A 15,294-nucleotide genomic window follows, 5' to 3' on the forward strand; every position below is an offset into this window, starting at 1 on the left:
AGAAACTAAGTTTTGTGCTTTTCAGAAGTTACTGCTAACTAAAAACAAATACCAGGCAGTCTTTAAAAATAGATTTTATTTAGTAATTGGAAAAATATACATTGAGCTGGATATTTGGAAATTAATCCTACAATAGACAAAGAAGCATTTTTAAAAGATAAACTGATGGTTACCTGTAAAAGCCTAGTCCTGTCACACCTCACAGTTAAACTGTAATGAGCACAGGAGGTTATTAAAATTTTTAAGTAATTGATTTGGATTTCATACACATATAGATCATTATTAATTCATTATCACCTCAATGAAAAGTTTAGGTTCTATTGTACAAAGGCTATTTACACAAAGAAACGTGGAATCTACACAGTATCCTAAAATCAAAGTGCTTCTGAGGCTGTGGTGCTCAATGCTAAAACCAATGTAAGCAAATTAAAATAGTACAGATTAAGTTTATAAATTACTGAATTCTCTAGCATAAGGGATACATACAAAACAAGTCTACAAAAACATGAATGTGATGGCAAATTGATAATTAAACAATAGATAAATAGCAGAATCTCCATAAAATAATAAATTAATGTCTCCACTTTGAACAATGGAGGTAAGCATTATTAAAGCTAGAAAATACTAGCCAGTTTCAAACATATTTTATTTGTTTAAAATTTTAGATCTCTCCTCAGACCTGTTTGTGGATTAAAAGGCTTAAATTATTTATCTTGTGGTGGCTTTTTTCCCCTTCAACATAGCTTAGCATCCTCTTGCTTCCGCAACAATAAAATTAAAAGCCTTCCTCTGATTTCAGCAATTCAGTGTTATTCTTTAGCCAGAGCCAGCTTTAAACAGACATGAAAACACATGAAAAATTTAGGATAACCTCACAAAATACCAGTCCAATCATGCCTTTGCTCCAATCTTAAAAGCTGCTTTAAACCAAGTACTGACTTTCATTCTTTGCGACTCCTCCCTCCACTGAGTGTGTTACCCACAGCTCAGATACAATTTTAAATTTTTTCCGAAATGTTCTCCTGAGTGCTTTCATCTCTTCTACCCGTGAATGATCTTCTCCTACAACAACATGGGAGACACCCTCTTTGAGCTGAGAAACTACTTTTGCACCATAAAAACGGAGCTCCAAAGCTCTAATTGATAGTGTATTTCCAGGGATTTTGCTTTTGGGCTCATTAACAACAGCGTAACAGTCCACATAAACAGTGCTTCCTCTGAATATACCGAGCTGACAACTGTTCTGCCAGTAACGTTCTTCTAGCTCTGCAATCAAGTGCAGAGGCATTGCCTTACTGTCTTTCATTCTTGAGAACACTTCCTTGAGCTGTGCAACATCTGTGTTTGCTGTGTAACTGTCTCCATAACAATCATACTCACGAGCAAAATGTTCTTTTGTGTCAGGAGACATGTGAATCATAAAGGCTGGTTGCCAAGGCACCAGCATTTTGGTTTGAAAACACTGAAGGAGCCACTCTGCCCTCACCACATCATATTTGTTGGAAGCAATGATGTTTTTCACTCTGACATTCTCAGCTCCCGCAATGACACAGTAAGTCTCCGGCCCTGGGTTCTGCACCACACTGCCACCACATTGGGCTATTCTGCTTTCCAGCTCAGACTTTGAGTATTTTCCCGTTCCTGTCATAACACAAAACTCGACATCTTCAAATACATTTGAAACCTTGCTTACACTAGAAAGATCAGGAGCTTTAAATTGCTCAGCTATGCCAATTATCTTCCTCACCTTTGAAACAGTTTTCCTTTTTTTCTCATGTGGCTCATCATACTCATCTATATGAAGGTGCTTAGATGCCAGCTTTCCTTGTGCTTTGCTTCTGAGGTCTTCTAACATGTCTGAAGTCATGCACTCATACCATTCTTTGTCTTCCCTTATCTTCTCAATTCGGGGGAATCTCAAAGTACAGTCAGTTTTGTACATATCACTGTCAACAATCTCAGCTGCCTTGATCTGAACTATGACAGAGTTGCAAGGTTCAATGTACATTTCAGGTTTTTCAGTTCCACACAAAATGTTACCAGGGGGGTCCTTCCTATGGTAGGGCTTCCAGTATTTAGCCAGTTTCAAGCCCAGATCATACAACTCTTTCATAGTACAGCCAGAGCCAACACGACAAATGGAGTGGAAAATGGTCGGTTTTTCATTTGGAGGAGGCGTCTCGGCAATAGCGCATAGAAAATGAGACATCATTCCACCACGAGACCCCTTCCCCCAGTAACCACCAACAATTAAAAGGTCCAGTTCATCCATCAGTCCATTGACATATTCTGGCTTGATTTTTAACCAGCCTTCCCCACGTTTGTCAGGCTTGTATACAGACATGGGATCTTTTACCATAATCCCTTCCTCTCTGTTATCTATTGCTTCATTTAAAGCATCAATTACTTCTTTTCTTGTTCTGGCACTTCTCTTATGGACAACATGTATCCTGCCCTTTACTGGAGTAAATACACTACTTAATATTTCATATCTTTTGCTTAGTACTTCATGCCCCAACTTCTGATCATTAACCATCAATACATCAAATACACAGAAGCAGGTCTGCAGATCAGAGTCCTCCACCATTCTTTTGATGTCGAATTTGTTTCCTTTTTGCATAAAATTTTGTGTCTCAGGATTGTAAGCCATCATTTCACCATCAAGAATGCAATTTTTTATATTGCTCTTAAATACATTATGAATAAATGGCGTTAATGAACCTTCAAGGGGTGAAGCACCAAACTGCTGAGTATAGTCAAACCCATTTCGGGAAAAATACTTGTACACATCCCCATCTTTGTGCATCTGCATACGTTCACCATCCAGCTTAGTTTCTATGTAGAATGTCTGGTTACTCATTTGTTTCTCAATTTGCTGGACATCTGCAATAGCAGCAAGCATTGGTTTAAAGGCAGAAAACAACGTGATAGAAACATCACTAAGTGAGACAGACGGATCATGCAGTTGTCTGCAAACTTTTTCCAAATCAGTAGTAACATTGTGCAATTCAGCAGCATCAGGATGGAAGATAGAAAATATAGTTTGTTGACTAACACCAAGCCTTAGATCCTTTATAATCATTCGGATAAGCCATTTTTGTTCCAGTGCTGTGCTCTGGGTAATTAACTGAAGAAGACTTTTCTTTAACTGACCCTTGTTTTTAGCAGCATTATTATTAGCTATTGCATCTAAGTGTTCATTTACTTGTTCTATTGTCAGTCTGCCTTGTTTTGGGCTCCTAGGTTTCAGCACAAAGTATGCGATCATTGCAAAATCTCCAGCATCTCCACGTGAGCCTGTAGGTGTTCTGTAATTTAAAAGCTTTGCAGCATCCTTTCCATCTTTTGGTAAATGAAGCAGTTCAATATAGAGTTTCGCAAGCATAGTTTCTTTAATTCCATATGCCATCCTTTCTCTTTCCAACTGTGGGAGAATAAGTCGCATAGCTGGGTAAAAGGAATCTGTGACATCTTTCTCTTTTTTATGAAGTGCATCATGGAATTTCCTCCAGGAATCCAGAAAATCCTTGAAATACTTGGTTTTCTCTGGACGAGATTTACACTTCTGTATTCGCTCCAATGTAGAACACAGATCGGCAAAAGGCACGTGAGAGGCCACTGTTTTTTTGGGAGGAGGCTGCGAAACAGGTGCAGAAGCCATCAGTCTGTTTTTCACTGGGAACAAAACAAAATTGCATAATTATAAACAAAACGCCACCACGTTATTCTGTCTAAAAAAACCCCCATCTCTTACTAGGATTTACTGTTTTACTCATTTTTCTAACTAAAATCTAACCACTACCTTAAAGGTCACCAGCTGGTTCCGCTGCTCTCAGTTAAAGATCAGACTCAGCAGCGAGGCTGAGACACTGAAACACCGGCATCACCTAGACAGAGGTCTGCACAGCAGGAGAAGGCACCGCGCTCCTCTCCCGCTGCTGCCCAGGCGGGACCTTTCACTGCTCAAACACCGATTCCCTCCTCCGCCTTCCCCGAGAACGCAGCCTGCTCCCGACACCACCCGCCTCGGCCCCTGTCGCCCGGCTGCTCCGTGCCGGCGGGGGGAGCGGTGTCCATCGGGGCCGGACGCCGCTCCCGTGCTCGTCCCGCGGAGAGGGACCGCACCCGCGCACCCCGCATCCCCCACACGGCGCTGCCGTGGCCGCAGCGCGGGGGGAGCGGACACCGCCCGCGGGGCACCTCCCGCTTCGCACGGGACCAGACAGCCGGGACGATGGAGGAACGGCCACGCCAGGGGAGACTCACGGGGACCACGGCTACCTGCGGAGCGGGGTAACACCGGCCGCCCCCCACCCCGGAACAGGCGGACCGGCCTGCTGACGCTGCGGTCAGCGCTCCTCCCCCGGGCCGGGGCGGGGAACGGTGGCGGAGCCCGGGGCGGGGAAAGGCGGGGAGAGAAGGGAGAACGGCCGGGCTGTGCCCTGGAAGCGGAACCGCGGCTGCGGTGACTTCCTGCCTCGGGAGGAAGGAGCGGTGGTTGAAGTTGCGCGTCGGGGTCTGCGCTGGCCCGAGGCACCGGCGGCGGCCGCCCGGGAGGATGCGGCGGGTGGGTCTGGCGGCGCCTCGGGCCCGTCGCGGTGGCGGCACGGGAGGGGCGGTCCCTGGCCCGTGAGGCCGCGCCGGGGCGAGCGGGAGCGGGAGCGGGGGCGGGGGCGGCCGCCGGGTTTGGGGTCTCGCCGAGACTAAACGCCGCTCTTCCCCGGAACGGCGGCAGGCGAGACGCTGTCCCAGGCGGAGTGTGGCTCCTGTGCCTGCACAGCGGGACGTGGCTGCCGAGGAGCTGCTCCCTTGACAGCGCCGATAAAAGTTCCTGCAGGCGCCTTTCTGCGAAGCCCCGGGAGATCTTTAGCTTCTTGGCAGCAAGGTCTTGCTCCTGTGTTTCGTTTGTCTCTACTGCCATATGGAACAATTCCTGCAAATGGGTGCTTGTAGAAGGTGGGGCTAGTGGTAACTGTAGTGTTCTTAATGGGCCGAGTGATTGTTTTGAAAAGGCTGAACTGGGTGTTTCTCTTAAGTCAAAAAGGAAATAATTTAGCAAGCTTGAAAATTACTATGTTTTAGGAGCCTATGGTCCCTAGAAAGCGAAGGTTCTAATATGGCCAACCTTGGTTTGTTGTTGCTTGGGGTTTTTTTTTACCCGGTAACATCGTAATTCAAGACATTGAATTATGATGATACTTGTAACATTTGTCAGTTGGGAAAAGTATCACGCGAGTTCAGGGGAAAGCATTTTCAGTTGTGAATATATGCAACTTGATAGAGAGCTGTAGATGTTGGCTGTTTGAAATAAGTAGGACAAGCGACTCGTTGATTTTTAAAGCCAGAGCCGTTAAATGTGTGACACTGAAGTTATTCTTACTGTACTTTTTTCCTTTGTTAGGAGTCGCTACTTTGCTGTTGCTTTTCTCTTTTTTTTTTTCCTAATGAGTGTCTCTGTAGGATTTTAGTACTAAGAAAAGTATTTTTCTTGTCCTTACTAAGCTTGTAGGTCTTCTTCTGGATCATTTCCCCCCTCTGAAACTAACTTTTTTCCAGTTGAGGACCTAATATTTCTACTTACAGATGTCTTCTGAATAAATATGAGTAAATATAACACTTGTGCAAATCTTCTCTGTATCTGAAAGGAGGTAGAGTCTAGGAAAAGGAAGTGGAGACAAACAGATGTCATTAGGTATTTCTTAAGAACACAGAGAAATAATTGATTTTGTCTGTTTGTTTTGAAATCCAAAGGATTGCAGTGAGTGCTAAGACTTTTTTTTTTAAAGCTCTTTAATGAGGAAGCAGCCATTAAACACCTGATTGTGCTTCTTAGCACTAACTTTAAAGCTGTTTATGCACTAGAAGTTAGTTTTAAGGAGACAGTGTCATGTTTGTTTTTATGCACTATGTATATATGCTATATTATTATTAAGATCATTATAGCTAGGTATGTATATTATTATAATATTACAGTATTGTTATATACTGTGTATTGTGTATATAGTCCAGGACATTTCATTGTGATTCTTGGACTTCATTATAAGATGTTTTGAAGTTCATCAAATGTTTCAAATAAGCATTCAGCTTGATAGGAGGAGCATGAGATGCACAGTTTCATTAGTGAAGCAGTTGTAACTTCTAGGGGCTTTGGCTCTTATCACTTTTAATTTTCTTTCAAGTAACAAAATAAACAGTAAATTACATGTGTAATTCAAAACAATATTACTCAAAATTCATAAATGGAATTGTTTTTCAGGCAGAGATGAAGCCTGGGAAATCATCACATCTAAAGGTAAATGTTTTATGATATGATTAGTGTATGAAAATGGTACTTTTTAATATTAAAAATGTAGACAAAGACAAAACAACAGAACCTGTGGCAGATACAGGAGTAATTTCAGCTGCCATTCAAAATGAACAATAATTGTTCCCCAGTACTTTAATTACACTTGAATTTTTGTGGGTTTTTTTTTTGCCAACAATGGCATTAACCATTTAAAAAATAGTACTAGGGCAAAGCAGAATATTGTTAAAACGCCTTAATCATAAAGAGTTTATTTTTTCTCAAACTTTTTATTGTTGTGAGTGATTTGTATTTTCAGTAATTACCTAATTTTGGGACATGTAGCTCATCTGGTAGAACACAGAGGTCTGTAGTAGTTCCTAGGCTTTGGATTCAGCGGTGGAGATGCATCAATAGAGAAATGTGTTTATATCAACATACATGTATATCCCAACACAAAGCTGAAACTCACAGCTTCCAAATTTCCTTTCTGTTTTGAGAGACAGTACAGTTCTGAGGCAGTTTAAGCCACAGGTACAACAGCAATCTGGCTCAGTCTTACTTTCATTAGGTCTTAACGTTGAGTTGGGCTGCATTGCTGTTCCTACGTGGCAATGGTTTTCACAGTGAAGCTTTGTATTTCAGTACTGTCTTCTGCTGGTCGTTTAAGCTTATGAGCATCACCAAATAAATACTTGTGGGAAGTATCAGGATTCTGAAAGGTTAGCCTTTTTAATGCACATTACCAGAGGGACAAGGGGAAAATTTTTTTTTCAAAGTGTCCTTATGCTTATTTACCTAGCCTTTAACTTAGTTTAAATAATCAGTGATTATGAAATACAGTGAATGCTGTAAAATGGGATGTGACTCCTTGTTACAGCAAAATCTTGTTGCTTTCAAAGTTGCAACAATTACTTGAAATACAGTAGTGTTCTAATACATTATTTCTTCCAAAAATTATTATTTTTTTAATTGAAGCAAGAATGCCCTCCAAGAACTTAAAGGGGTGAATGCTTCTTGCTATAACTGGAACATCAGACAGTTATGGGGCAAGTCCATGACTGGTACTTGTAGTCTAGGAACAGAAGCAGTCTTGTCTAGAGAGAGGATCAGGTTTGTCAAGGTGGTGGGTCTGCTCTGTTTCTCAAGTTGACCACGTCAGACATCAAAGTCTAAATACACTGTTCTCCCACTCTCATGCCTTTTCCAGATTTTTCTGGTCCCCTATTAGTCACAAAATTAGAGATACAAGAGAAATACAACACATGCTCTACACAATTCAAGACAGAATATTTCCAGCATAAGATGTTACATTGTAAACTGCTTGAAAGGTTTGTAATTTCCCATCCAGCCTACCAGGAGTGGGAAATAAAGACCAAGAAGAGAATTCTCTGTGTGTGTGTGTTGTCTTGCAGTATGTTGAACAGTCTCAAATCTCAGAATTCAGAAAGTGCTGACCTTACTGCTCACTGAATATTACTATATTAGCTTACCCTTTTTATTTCTGTCCTTCAAGTGGAAATTTTGTTCTGTTTGTATCATTTTCTACTGTCCCAGATAGTGTTTGGAAGGTCTGTTGCTTTGAGTTCCCAGGAAAGTGTGGATTGTAGCTTTATTGAGAATGAGCTTGTATTGATTTGGTTTTGAGCCTCTTCTAAGCCTGTGTACTTGTTTGAGAAACCATCTTTTTCTGCTCTAGTGGTCTTTTAATTGGTACTGGAAGGTGGGGAAGAACCTAGGAGAAATTTTATCTTAGTTCTCTAGCTAATAAGTCTTGCAGTAGGATGTGAAGGCCTGGAAATGATTGAACTAGTGAAGTTTCACATAGCTGGGAAAAAAACTTTAGTAAATAGTAATGTAATTGTTCGGTACTACCGAGTAGTCAGCTTTATTTAAATATATAGTGAGTGTGATACATTTGTGGCTGTGTAGTTTGCCCTTCCTGCTAACTACTTGCTGTATGTTAAACTTTAGTTGTAGGGTGTACTGGTTTTGCAACTCCAGTAGCAAAGTATTTATATATACCTATATATATATATACATATACACCTATATATATTTATATATATATATAAAAGAAGTAATCACACAGCAGTAGTATCTCAGTAGTATAGCATTTTGATAATACTAGCCTGCTGAAATAAAAATGGGAGTGGTGCACGTCTCATGAAACCAACATGGCTTATAAAATCAGCTCTGGGTATCAGTCTCCAAATAATAATCCTTAGTGTATGTGGGGTAGCCATTGCAAAACTTAATCACTTCAAGTGAGATTTTTATTACTTCTTTGTCTCTTAGTAGTTTTGTTTAACAGTGGGTCTCTTACTCTTGTGAATATCTTTCTGAGAAAGCATTTTTAGAGTTCCTTTCATTTTGTAAGAAAGTCAGCAAAGTGTTTAATAGCATTGGTAAGGAGAATGGTTTTACTGTCTCTTTATCAATGTTCTTATAGTCTTGAAATGTAATGCAGGAAATGTTTGTTAACTTCTTTAGGAAGTTCTCTTAGAAATTGAAGTAGCTACTTTATATGTCTCCTAATTATTGTGAATTCTTTTTAAGGGGAACAGATCACAAGAATTATATTTTCATATAGACAATATTTGTGCATACTTGGATGTGGATAGTAAACATGACCTTGTAAATAATATAAGACAACAAAGTTGGGATAACTGCTCTTTTAGACTACATTTCACCAGTTTTATGTATTTGAAATAGATACACTATATAAAAGCTTAATATCACATTGGTTTTAGTTAATACATGAATCTTAAGATGTGACAGAGTTATTTTTATTTCTGATTTATTTCTAATTTTTGCATAAAATAGTTAGAGATGGCAGTTTTTCCTGGTCAGATTGGGTGCTCATATCCGTGGAATGCAAAGGCTGTAGCTGCAGAGCTCACCTTCTGTCACTCGAGCCTACCATTATGGTTGGTGTAAAATGCTTGGATGCATCTCTGCATGTCAAACTCCTTTGGAGTTTGATTTCAGATTATTGCTGTGCTATATCATTTTAGGAGATTATAACTTTGTGTCTTTTACTGTAGTTTTTGTGTAGGTTTGGCAGTTTTTGTTTGTTTACATATGAATATGAACCAGGAGTGAATACTGTGAGATCCTGTATGGATGCTGGGAGACATAACTATCTCTTTTGGTTGGAAAGAAGGTTTAATCTGTTGTCATTAACATCACTCTCCTCATTTTATGCTGTATGTTTTTGTCATGAATCTGTTTTCATGTTTGGTATTTTCAACAGTGCTTTTCAATGACCAGAGAATAATGTAGTTAGCTGACTGTTTTCAGTGGTCTAGCATGATGATAAAATCTTCCATCCTGCTAAGGACTTAATGCGGATTACTGATCTGATAATAGAAAATGATTGTTATAAATCAGAAGCAATCAAAATATAGCAAAAAAATCTGTCACAAATGTAACTACAATGTGGTATAGAGGTATACAGAATAGAGGAGTCTCTCTCTTCTAAGCAGTTCAGGTGTTGCTCTGTAACCACAGTTGATTGAGATGCTGAAAGACAGCCACTAACCCATAGCAGTGCTGGGATGTGTGGTGAGCCTCCAGTGGCTGCAGAGTGACGTGCACAGGCTTACTGTGTGCTACTTAGCAACTTAGAAATAAAGGCTATTTTTGTTTGTGTTCTCTGACTTCTAGAGTTACTTACATGAGCAGCTTTGACAAACTAGTAGTACAATCTGTATGGTTGTTCTCTTGGCTAGAAGGAAAGTCTGAGGGAAAGCAGAAGTTACTGTGGTCTCAGTCAACCAATCTTTTAGTGCTGTTAATGGACTTTGCCATCAGAAACACTGTAAGTGGGATTTTGAAGAGTTCTAAAGCCTTTCCCTTATGATTGCTTTTCTGCTTGTTTTACACAGTCAAATGGTTTCCAAAAGTTCAAAGGGAGTTTGCCACCAAATTTTATGTTAATGCTCCAATACATTGACTTGCCATTAATCTCCTCCAAGTACAAATGCTTAAATTGCTTTCTTTTTCTTTTCCCTATATTTATATCTATACATTTGGGTTCTTTTGCAGGATTTACTTGGAGTAAAAGATCAGTGACTTCTACAATGGAAAAATCATGGATGCTTTGGACCTTTGTTAAAAGATGGCTACTAGCTTTGGCTTCCTGGTCTTGGAGTCTCTGCCGTATTTGTCTTTTGCCCTTGATAGTGACTTTTCACTTGTACGGAGGCATTATACTACTCATATTAATATTTGTATCAATAGCGGGTATATTATATAAATTCCAGGATGTTCTGCTTTACTTCCCTGAACAGCCCTCTTCATCACGCCTTTATGTTCCGATGCCTACTGGTATACCACATGAAAACATCTTCATCAAAACCAAAGATGGAGTTCTTCTCAATCTTATTCTGCTGAGATACACTGGGGACAATGCAGCGTATTCTCCAACCATCATTTACTTTCACGGGAATGCAGGCAACATTGGCCACAGGTTGCCAAATGCTTTGTTAATGCTGGTAAACCTGAAAGTAAACTTAATTCTGGTCGATTATAGAGGGTATGGAAAAAGCGAAGGAGAAGCAAGCGAAGAAGGCTTGTACTTAGATTCTGAGGCTGTCTTAGACTATGTGATGACTCGGTCTGATCTTGATAAAACAAAAATTTTTCTTTTTGGCCGTTCCTTGGGGGGAGCAGTAGCTATTCACTTAGCTTCTGAAAACTCCCATAGGATTTCTGCCATTGTGGTGGAGAACACCTTTCTTAGCATCCCATACATGGCCAGCACTTTGTTCTCTTTCTTTCCGATGAGGTATCTTCCGTTATGGTGCTACAAAAATAAATTTCTATCCTACAGAAAAATCTCTCAGTGCAGAATGCCTTCTCTCTTCATCTCTGGGTTGTCTGACCAGTTAATTCCACCAGTTATGATGAAGCAACTTTATGAATTATCCCCAGCTCGGACTAAGAGATTGGCGATATTTCCTGATGGAACTCACAATGACACTTGGCAGTGCCAGGGTTATTTCACTGCACTTGAACAGTTCATCAAAGAAGTAATAAAGAGTCACTCCCCTGAAGAAATGGCGAAAACATCATCTAACGTAACAATAATATAGTTGATATTCTTCTTTGGGGTGGAGTAGGGCAGGGCAAGTACCTGCACTGTACCTTGATTTGTGATAAGTGGTAAAAGAATGTCTGTTTTTAAATGTATGTCATGTCTGTACTTGCCTAAAGAGTGAAATTAAACTTGGAAAGGTCTGATATTTTATTAAGGTGTTCCAGATAACTTTTACATTTGCAGCATTGTAAATGAACCATTTTATGTCTTTCTCATACTTTTTTGGTATCTCTGTCCATATATTCCATTTGTTTGATATGTACAACAGATGCTATTAAAGAAACTTGCTACAAAAGTAGTACAGAATGTATTTAGAACAACGGGAGGCTCTTCAGTATTCACTGCTGTATGTGTGAGCTTTTTGGACAGCCATGGTTAGCACAATGATTTGTTGCTTCTCTTAGAGTTTATTTAAAGTGTGCCATGCATGAGATTAATGTTTTATTTCTTGAAATTTTATATTATGCAAAGTGGGAAATCTTTAATGTGCTAAATAATATAACATAAATTATAGAGTATACTTGCAGGTATACTATCCTGGGTTATTACTGGTTTTTATGGTTATGCAAAATTACGTATGTCAAACTGCAGCTGAAGATGAAAAGATACTTGCCTTGTTTTCATTTACTGTTTTTATTATAATAGTGCACAGAAGGTTGTATGTGCCTAACATCGTGACTTCAGGATTTTACCCAGGCAATTTTTCCATAGAAAATAGAAGTAACTTTCAAAAAGAGATCAGTGCAATCTAAGCTCCTTTCTGCCTCAGGCTCTCCTCAGTAATGTACAGGCAAACTATTTGTTATTATTAGTCTGCTTGTGCATTTGAGGTGGTGTTTCTCAAGGCAAAATGAGCGGTCATACAAGGTAAAAGTAGGTTTTTGTGTTCAGACTTCTACTGGTGTAGTTAAATGTTTGTGCCCTTTATTTATACCTCCTAAAGAAACAAATTCAAATAATTACTAGTGATCACATGAGTAGAGATTAATGTGTACAGTTGTTACAGTAAGGATAATGAAAATGAGCAGAAGCCCTAGGTGGCCATATCCTTGAGGGTAGGAAGGCTCTGCAGATACTGACTGAACTGGAGCAATGAGCCAAGGCCAGCTGCACGAGGTTCAGCAAGGCCCAAGGCCGGGTCCTGCGCTTGGGTCACAACAACCCCATGCAGTGCTACAGGCTGGGGGAAGAGTGGCTTGAGAGCTGGTCAGCAGAAAAGAGACTTGGAGGTGCTGGTCAACAGCCAGCTGGATGTAAGCCTGCAGTATGTCCAAGTGGCCAAGAAGGCCAATGGCATTTTGGCCTGTATCTGCAATAGTGTCGCCAGCAGGACCAGGGCAGTGGTTGTCCCCCTAGATGTGGTACTGGTGAGGCCACATCTCAAATCCTGTGCTCAGTTCTGGACCCCTCACTACAAGAAAGATATTGGGGTGCTGGAGCGAGGCCAGAGATGGGCAGTGGAGCTGGGAAGGGTCTGGAGCACAAGTCCTGTGAGGAGCAGCTGAGGGATCTGGTGGTGTTTAGTCTGAAGAAAAGGTGGCTCAGGGGAGACCTTATCACTCTCTACAACCACTTGAAAGGAGGCTGTAGCAAAGTGAGGGTTGGCCTCTTCTGCCATGTTTCAAGTGCAAGGATGAGAGGAAATGGTCTTGCATCAAGGAAGGTTCAAATTAGATATTATAAAACAAACTTCACTGAAGGAGTGGTTAGGCATTGGACTAAGTTGCTCAGGGAGGTCGTGGGATCACCATCTCTGGAATCGTTCAAGAGACATCTGGATGTGGCACTTGGGGATTTGGCTTAGGGGTGATTATGGTGGTGTTAGGTTGATGATTATACTAGATGACCTTGAAGGTCTCTTCCAGCCTTGATGACTCTGTGATCAAAGATGTGCTGTTAGCTCAGTCTCTAATGGCATTTGGGAGCTGTTCAAATCTCTTCTGCAGGTTTAATTTCTCATCCGGTGCAGCTGAGTTTGCCTCTTCTAAATATTTTTTTTTTTTAATGGAAAGAACAAATTGGAAAATCATCCACACAATCTGTAAAGTTGCCCTTTGGATTCAAAATTTTAAATAAACTTTTCTGCCATGTTGTCCTGATTCAGAAAAGCATCTCAGCACACACTTAAAATCTGTTTCCTGAGGGACAGTCATATTTTAAGCTTGTGCTTAAGTTTTCTGGTTGAATAAAACTGCTTTCCTGAACTGGTGCCTTAATGATTATGCCTCCTAATGGAATTATAGTCCTTACATACACATGGGTAATAGTTGTCAGCAGTTTGTAGATAGGATGATACATCTTTTCATACATGTCTTTTTTTTTTTTTTTTTAATTTTAAATTTTTAAATAAACATATACATACCAGAAGTTGCTTCTTTCTCTGGTAAGTATCTTTTGTGATCCTATTATTAAGGTTTTCTTAGAGTTGATTGAAAAAACTATACATTGTTGTGGATCTATAGACATAAAAACATAGAGCATACTTTTGAATCTGAGTGAAACCAAAACTATCTTTTCAGGCTTACAGTGGTGGTATTTTTTTTTTTTTTTTTCCTTTGGTGAGGGGGGCACATGCGCAAGGTATGTTGGAGAAGTTTGGCTGGGGGTTGGGAGATGAGGCAGTGTTTGTATAGCAGAAAGGAGTTGATAGACATACTATTGCTTTTCCCTGATGTATTCTACAGTGAGATGTGAGCTGCTTGCATAGGTCGTTTCATCTACTTTACATTGCTTTAGAATAGAGGTGGAGGGAGAGAAGGAAAATTAGCAGTCAAATACTGCTTTTCTAAAAATCAGTTGATAAAGCCAAAAGAATAGATTAATTGTTGGAGACAGAATGAAGAGAAAGTAATTGTTTCAGAAGTTGTCATATCTTGCCGTTAAATACCATTGGGCATGAGTTTCACAAAGCATCAATTTCTAAAGTAACATGGCATTTAACCCCACTTTCCACCAATCAAAACAAAACTCTGAACCCCAGAATACCCCTAGTATTCTGCGGTACTTGCATACAAATGAAGTATTCCTATTTGAGCACACAGTTGCTAGGACAAAGTCAAATGTGTGGTGTTAGATTATGGCAATCTGAAACTCTTCAAAGTGGGCTGTATCTAAACATTACTTTCATTATCAAGCCATATATTTTCACTATATTGTCTGCAGGACATAAATATGAAACTTTGATTTTGCAGGTACTGGGTATGAGTTGACACAATTGTCATATATGCATCCTTTACACTTAGGTGGTTTCTTCTACCTTCCACATCTGCACAGTTTTACTTCTCCCTTAATGGATTGGCCACATACACTTGTGAATGAATAGTTATCCATGCTGTTTTTCATTGCATTGGTTATGAGATCCACTGAAGGAAAATAGGAGGGAAGTGATTTTTTATGCAAATATTCCACTGCTCTGCATACAGTTCTTTAAGGGAGGGAGGGTGGAGGGGGCAGAAACCTCTTCTGACAAGTCAAGACTTGTTTTTATTTTGTGGACTGTGTGGTGGAAACCACAGTTATCTGCTGCTAAAAACTGAACTGCAAGCAACATAGTAATAATAACTTTAAATTGCCAAAAGGTGTGTTATGATACAGTTGCACTTGTTTTATTTAATACCATTATATGTTTTCCCGTAACAGTTAACCATTTGTGTATAGATGTTTCCCAAGTATTTGTCTTGTACTTACAAATTTCTAGTTTGGGAAGGAGTTCTTTTCAAAGGTTTGTAAGAAAGCCTCTTAGTTAATATGTTCGTTAAAGGAATTTTCTCTTATTGTAAGAGGAAATTTAAGTTAAAAAAAACAAAACTAAAAACAAAGTTCCAGGACAGGGGGGTCAGGAGTTGAACAGCTGTAGCAGTAGAGTTCCTTGTAAGGAAGCATAAGACCTTGTGTGTGCACACATGTG

The 15,294-nt window shown here is 39.9% G+C and overlaps 2 protein-coding genes across 3 annotated transcripts; one reads left to right on the top strand and one right to left on the bottom strand.

Annotated features, from left to right (window-relative positions):
- Positions 1 to 112: 112 nt before the first annotated feature.
- On the bottom strand, positions 113 to 4,415 carry LIG4 (DNA ligase 4). The gene is made up of 2 exons (XM_082278747.1): positions 4,282 to 4,415; positions 113 to 3,675 (listed from the first exon to the last, which is right to left on the bottom strand). Exon 2 carries the CDS (start codon positions 3,659 to 3,661, stop codon positions 923 to 925), a length of 2,739 nt encoding a protein of 912 aa, XP_082134873.1. The 5' UTR covers positions 3,662 to 3,675; positions 4,282 to 4,415; the 3' UTR covers positions 113 to 922.
- A 71-nt stretch (positions 4,416 to 4,486) lies between these two features.
- Positions 4,487 to 14,830, top strand: ABHD13 (abhydrolase domain containing 13). Of its 2 annotated transcripts, XM_082278147.1 has the most exons (3): positions 4,491 to 4,567; positions 6,257 to 6,292; positions 10,334 to 14,830. In XM_082278147.1, the coding sequence occupies exon 3, from the start codon at positions 10,369 to 10,371 to the stop codon at positions 11,380 to 11,382; it is 1,014 nt and encodes a 337-aa protein (XP_082134273.1). In that variant the 5' UTR covers positions 4,491 to 4,567; positions 6,257 to 6,292; positions 10,334 to 10,368; the 3' UTR covers positions 11,383 to 14,830. The 2 variants fall into 2 exon arrangements, with proteins under 2 accessions (XP_082134274.1, XP_082134273.1); XM_082278148.1 differs by lacking the exon at positions 6,257 to 6,292 and having other exon boundaries at positions 4,487 to 4,567.
- Positions 14,831 to 15,294: the final 464 nt, after the last annotated feature.

Source organism: Coloeus monedula (genome assembly GCF_965178545.1).
Source record: "Coloeus monedula genome assembly, chromosome: 3".
Classification (NCBI taxonomy): domain Eukaryota; kingdom Metazoa; phylum Chordata; class Aves; order Passeriformes; family Corvidae; genus Coloeus; species Coloeus monedula.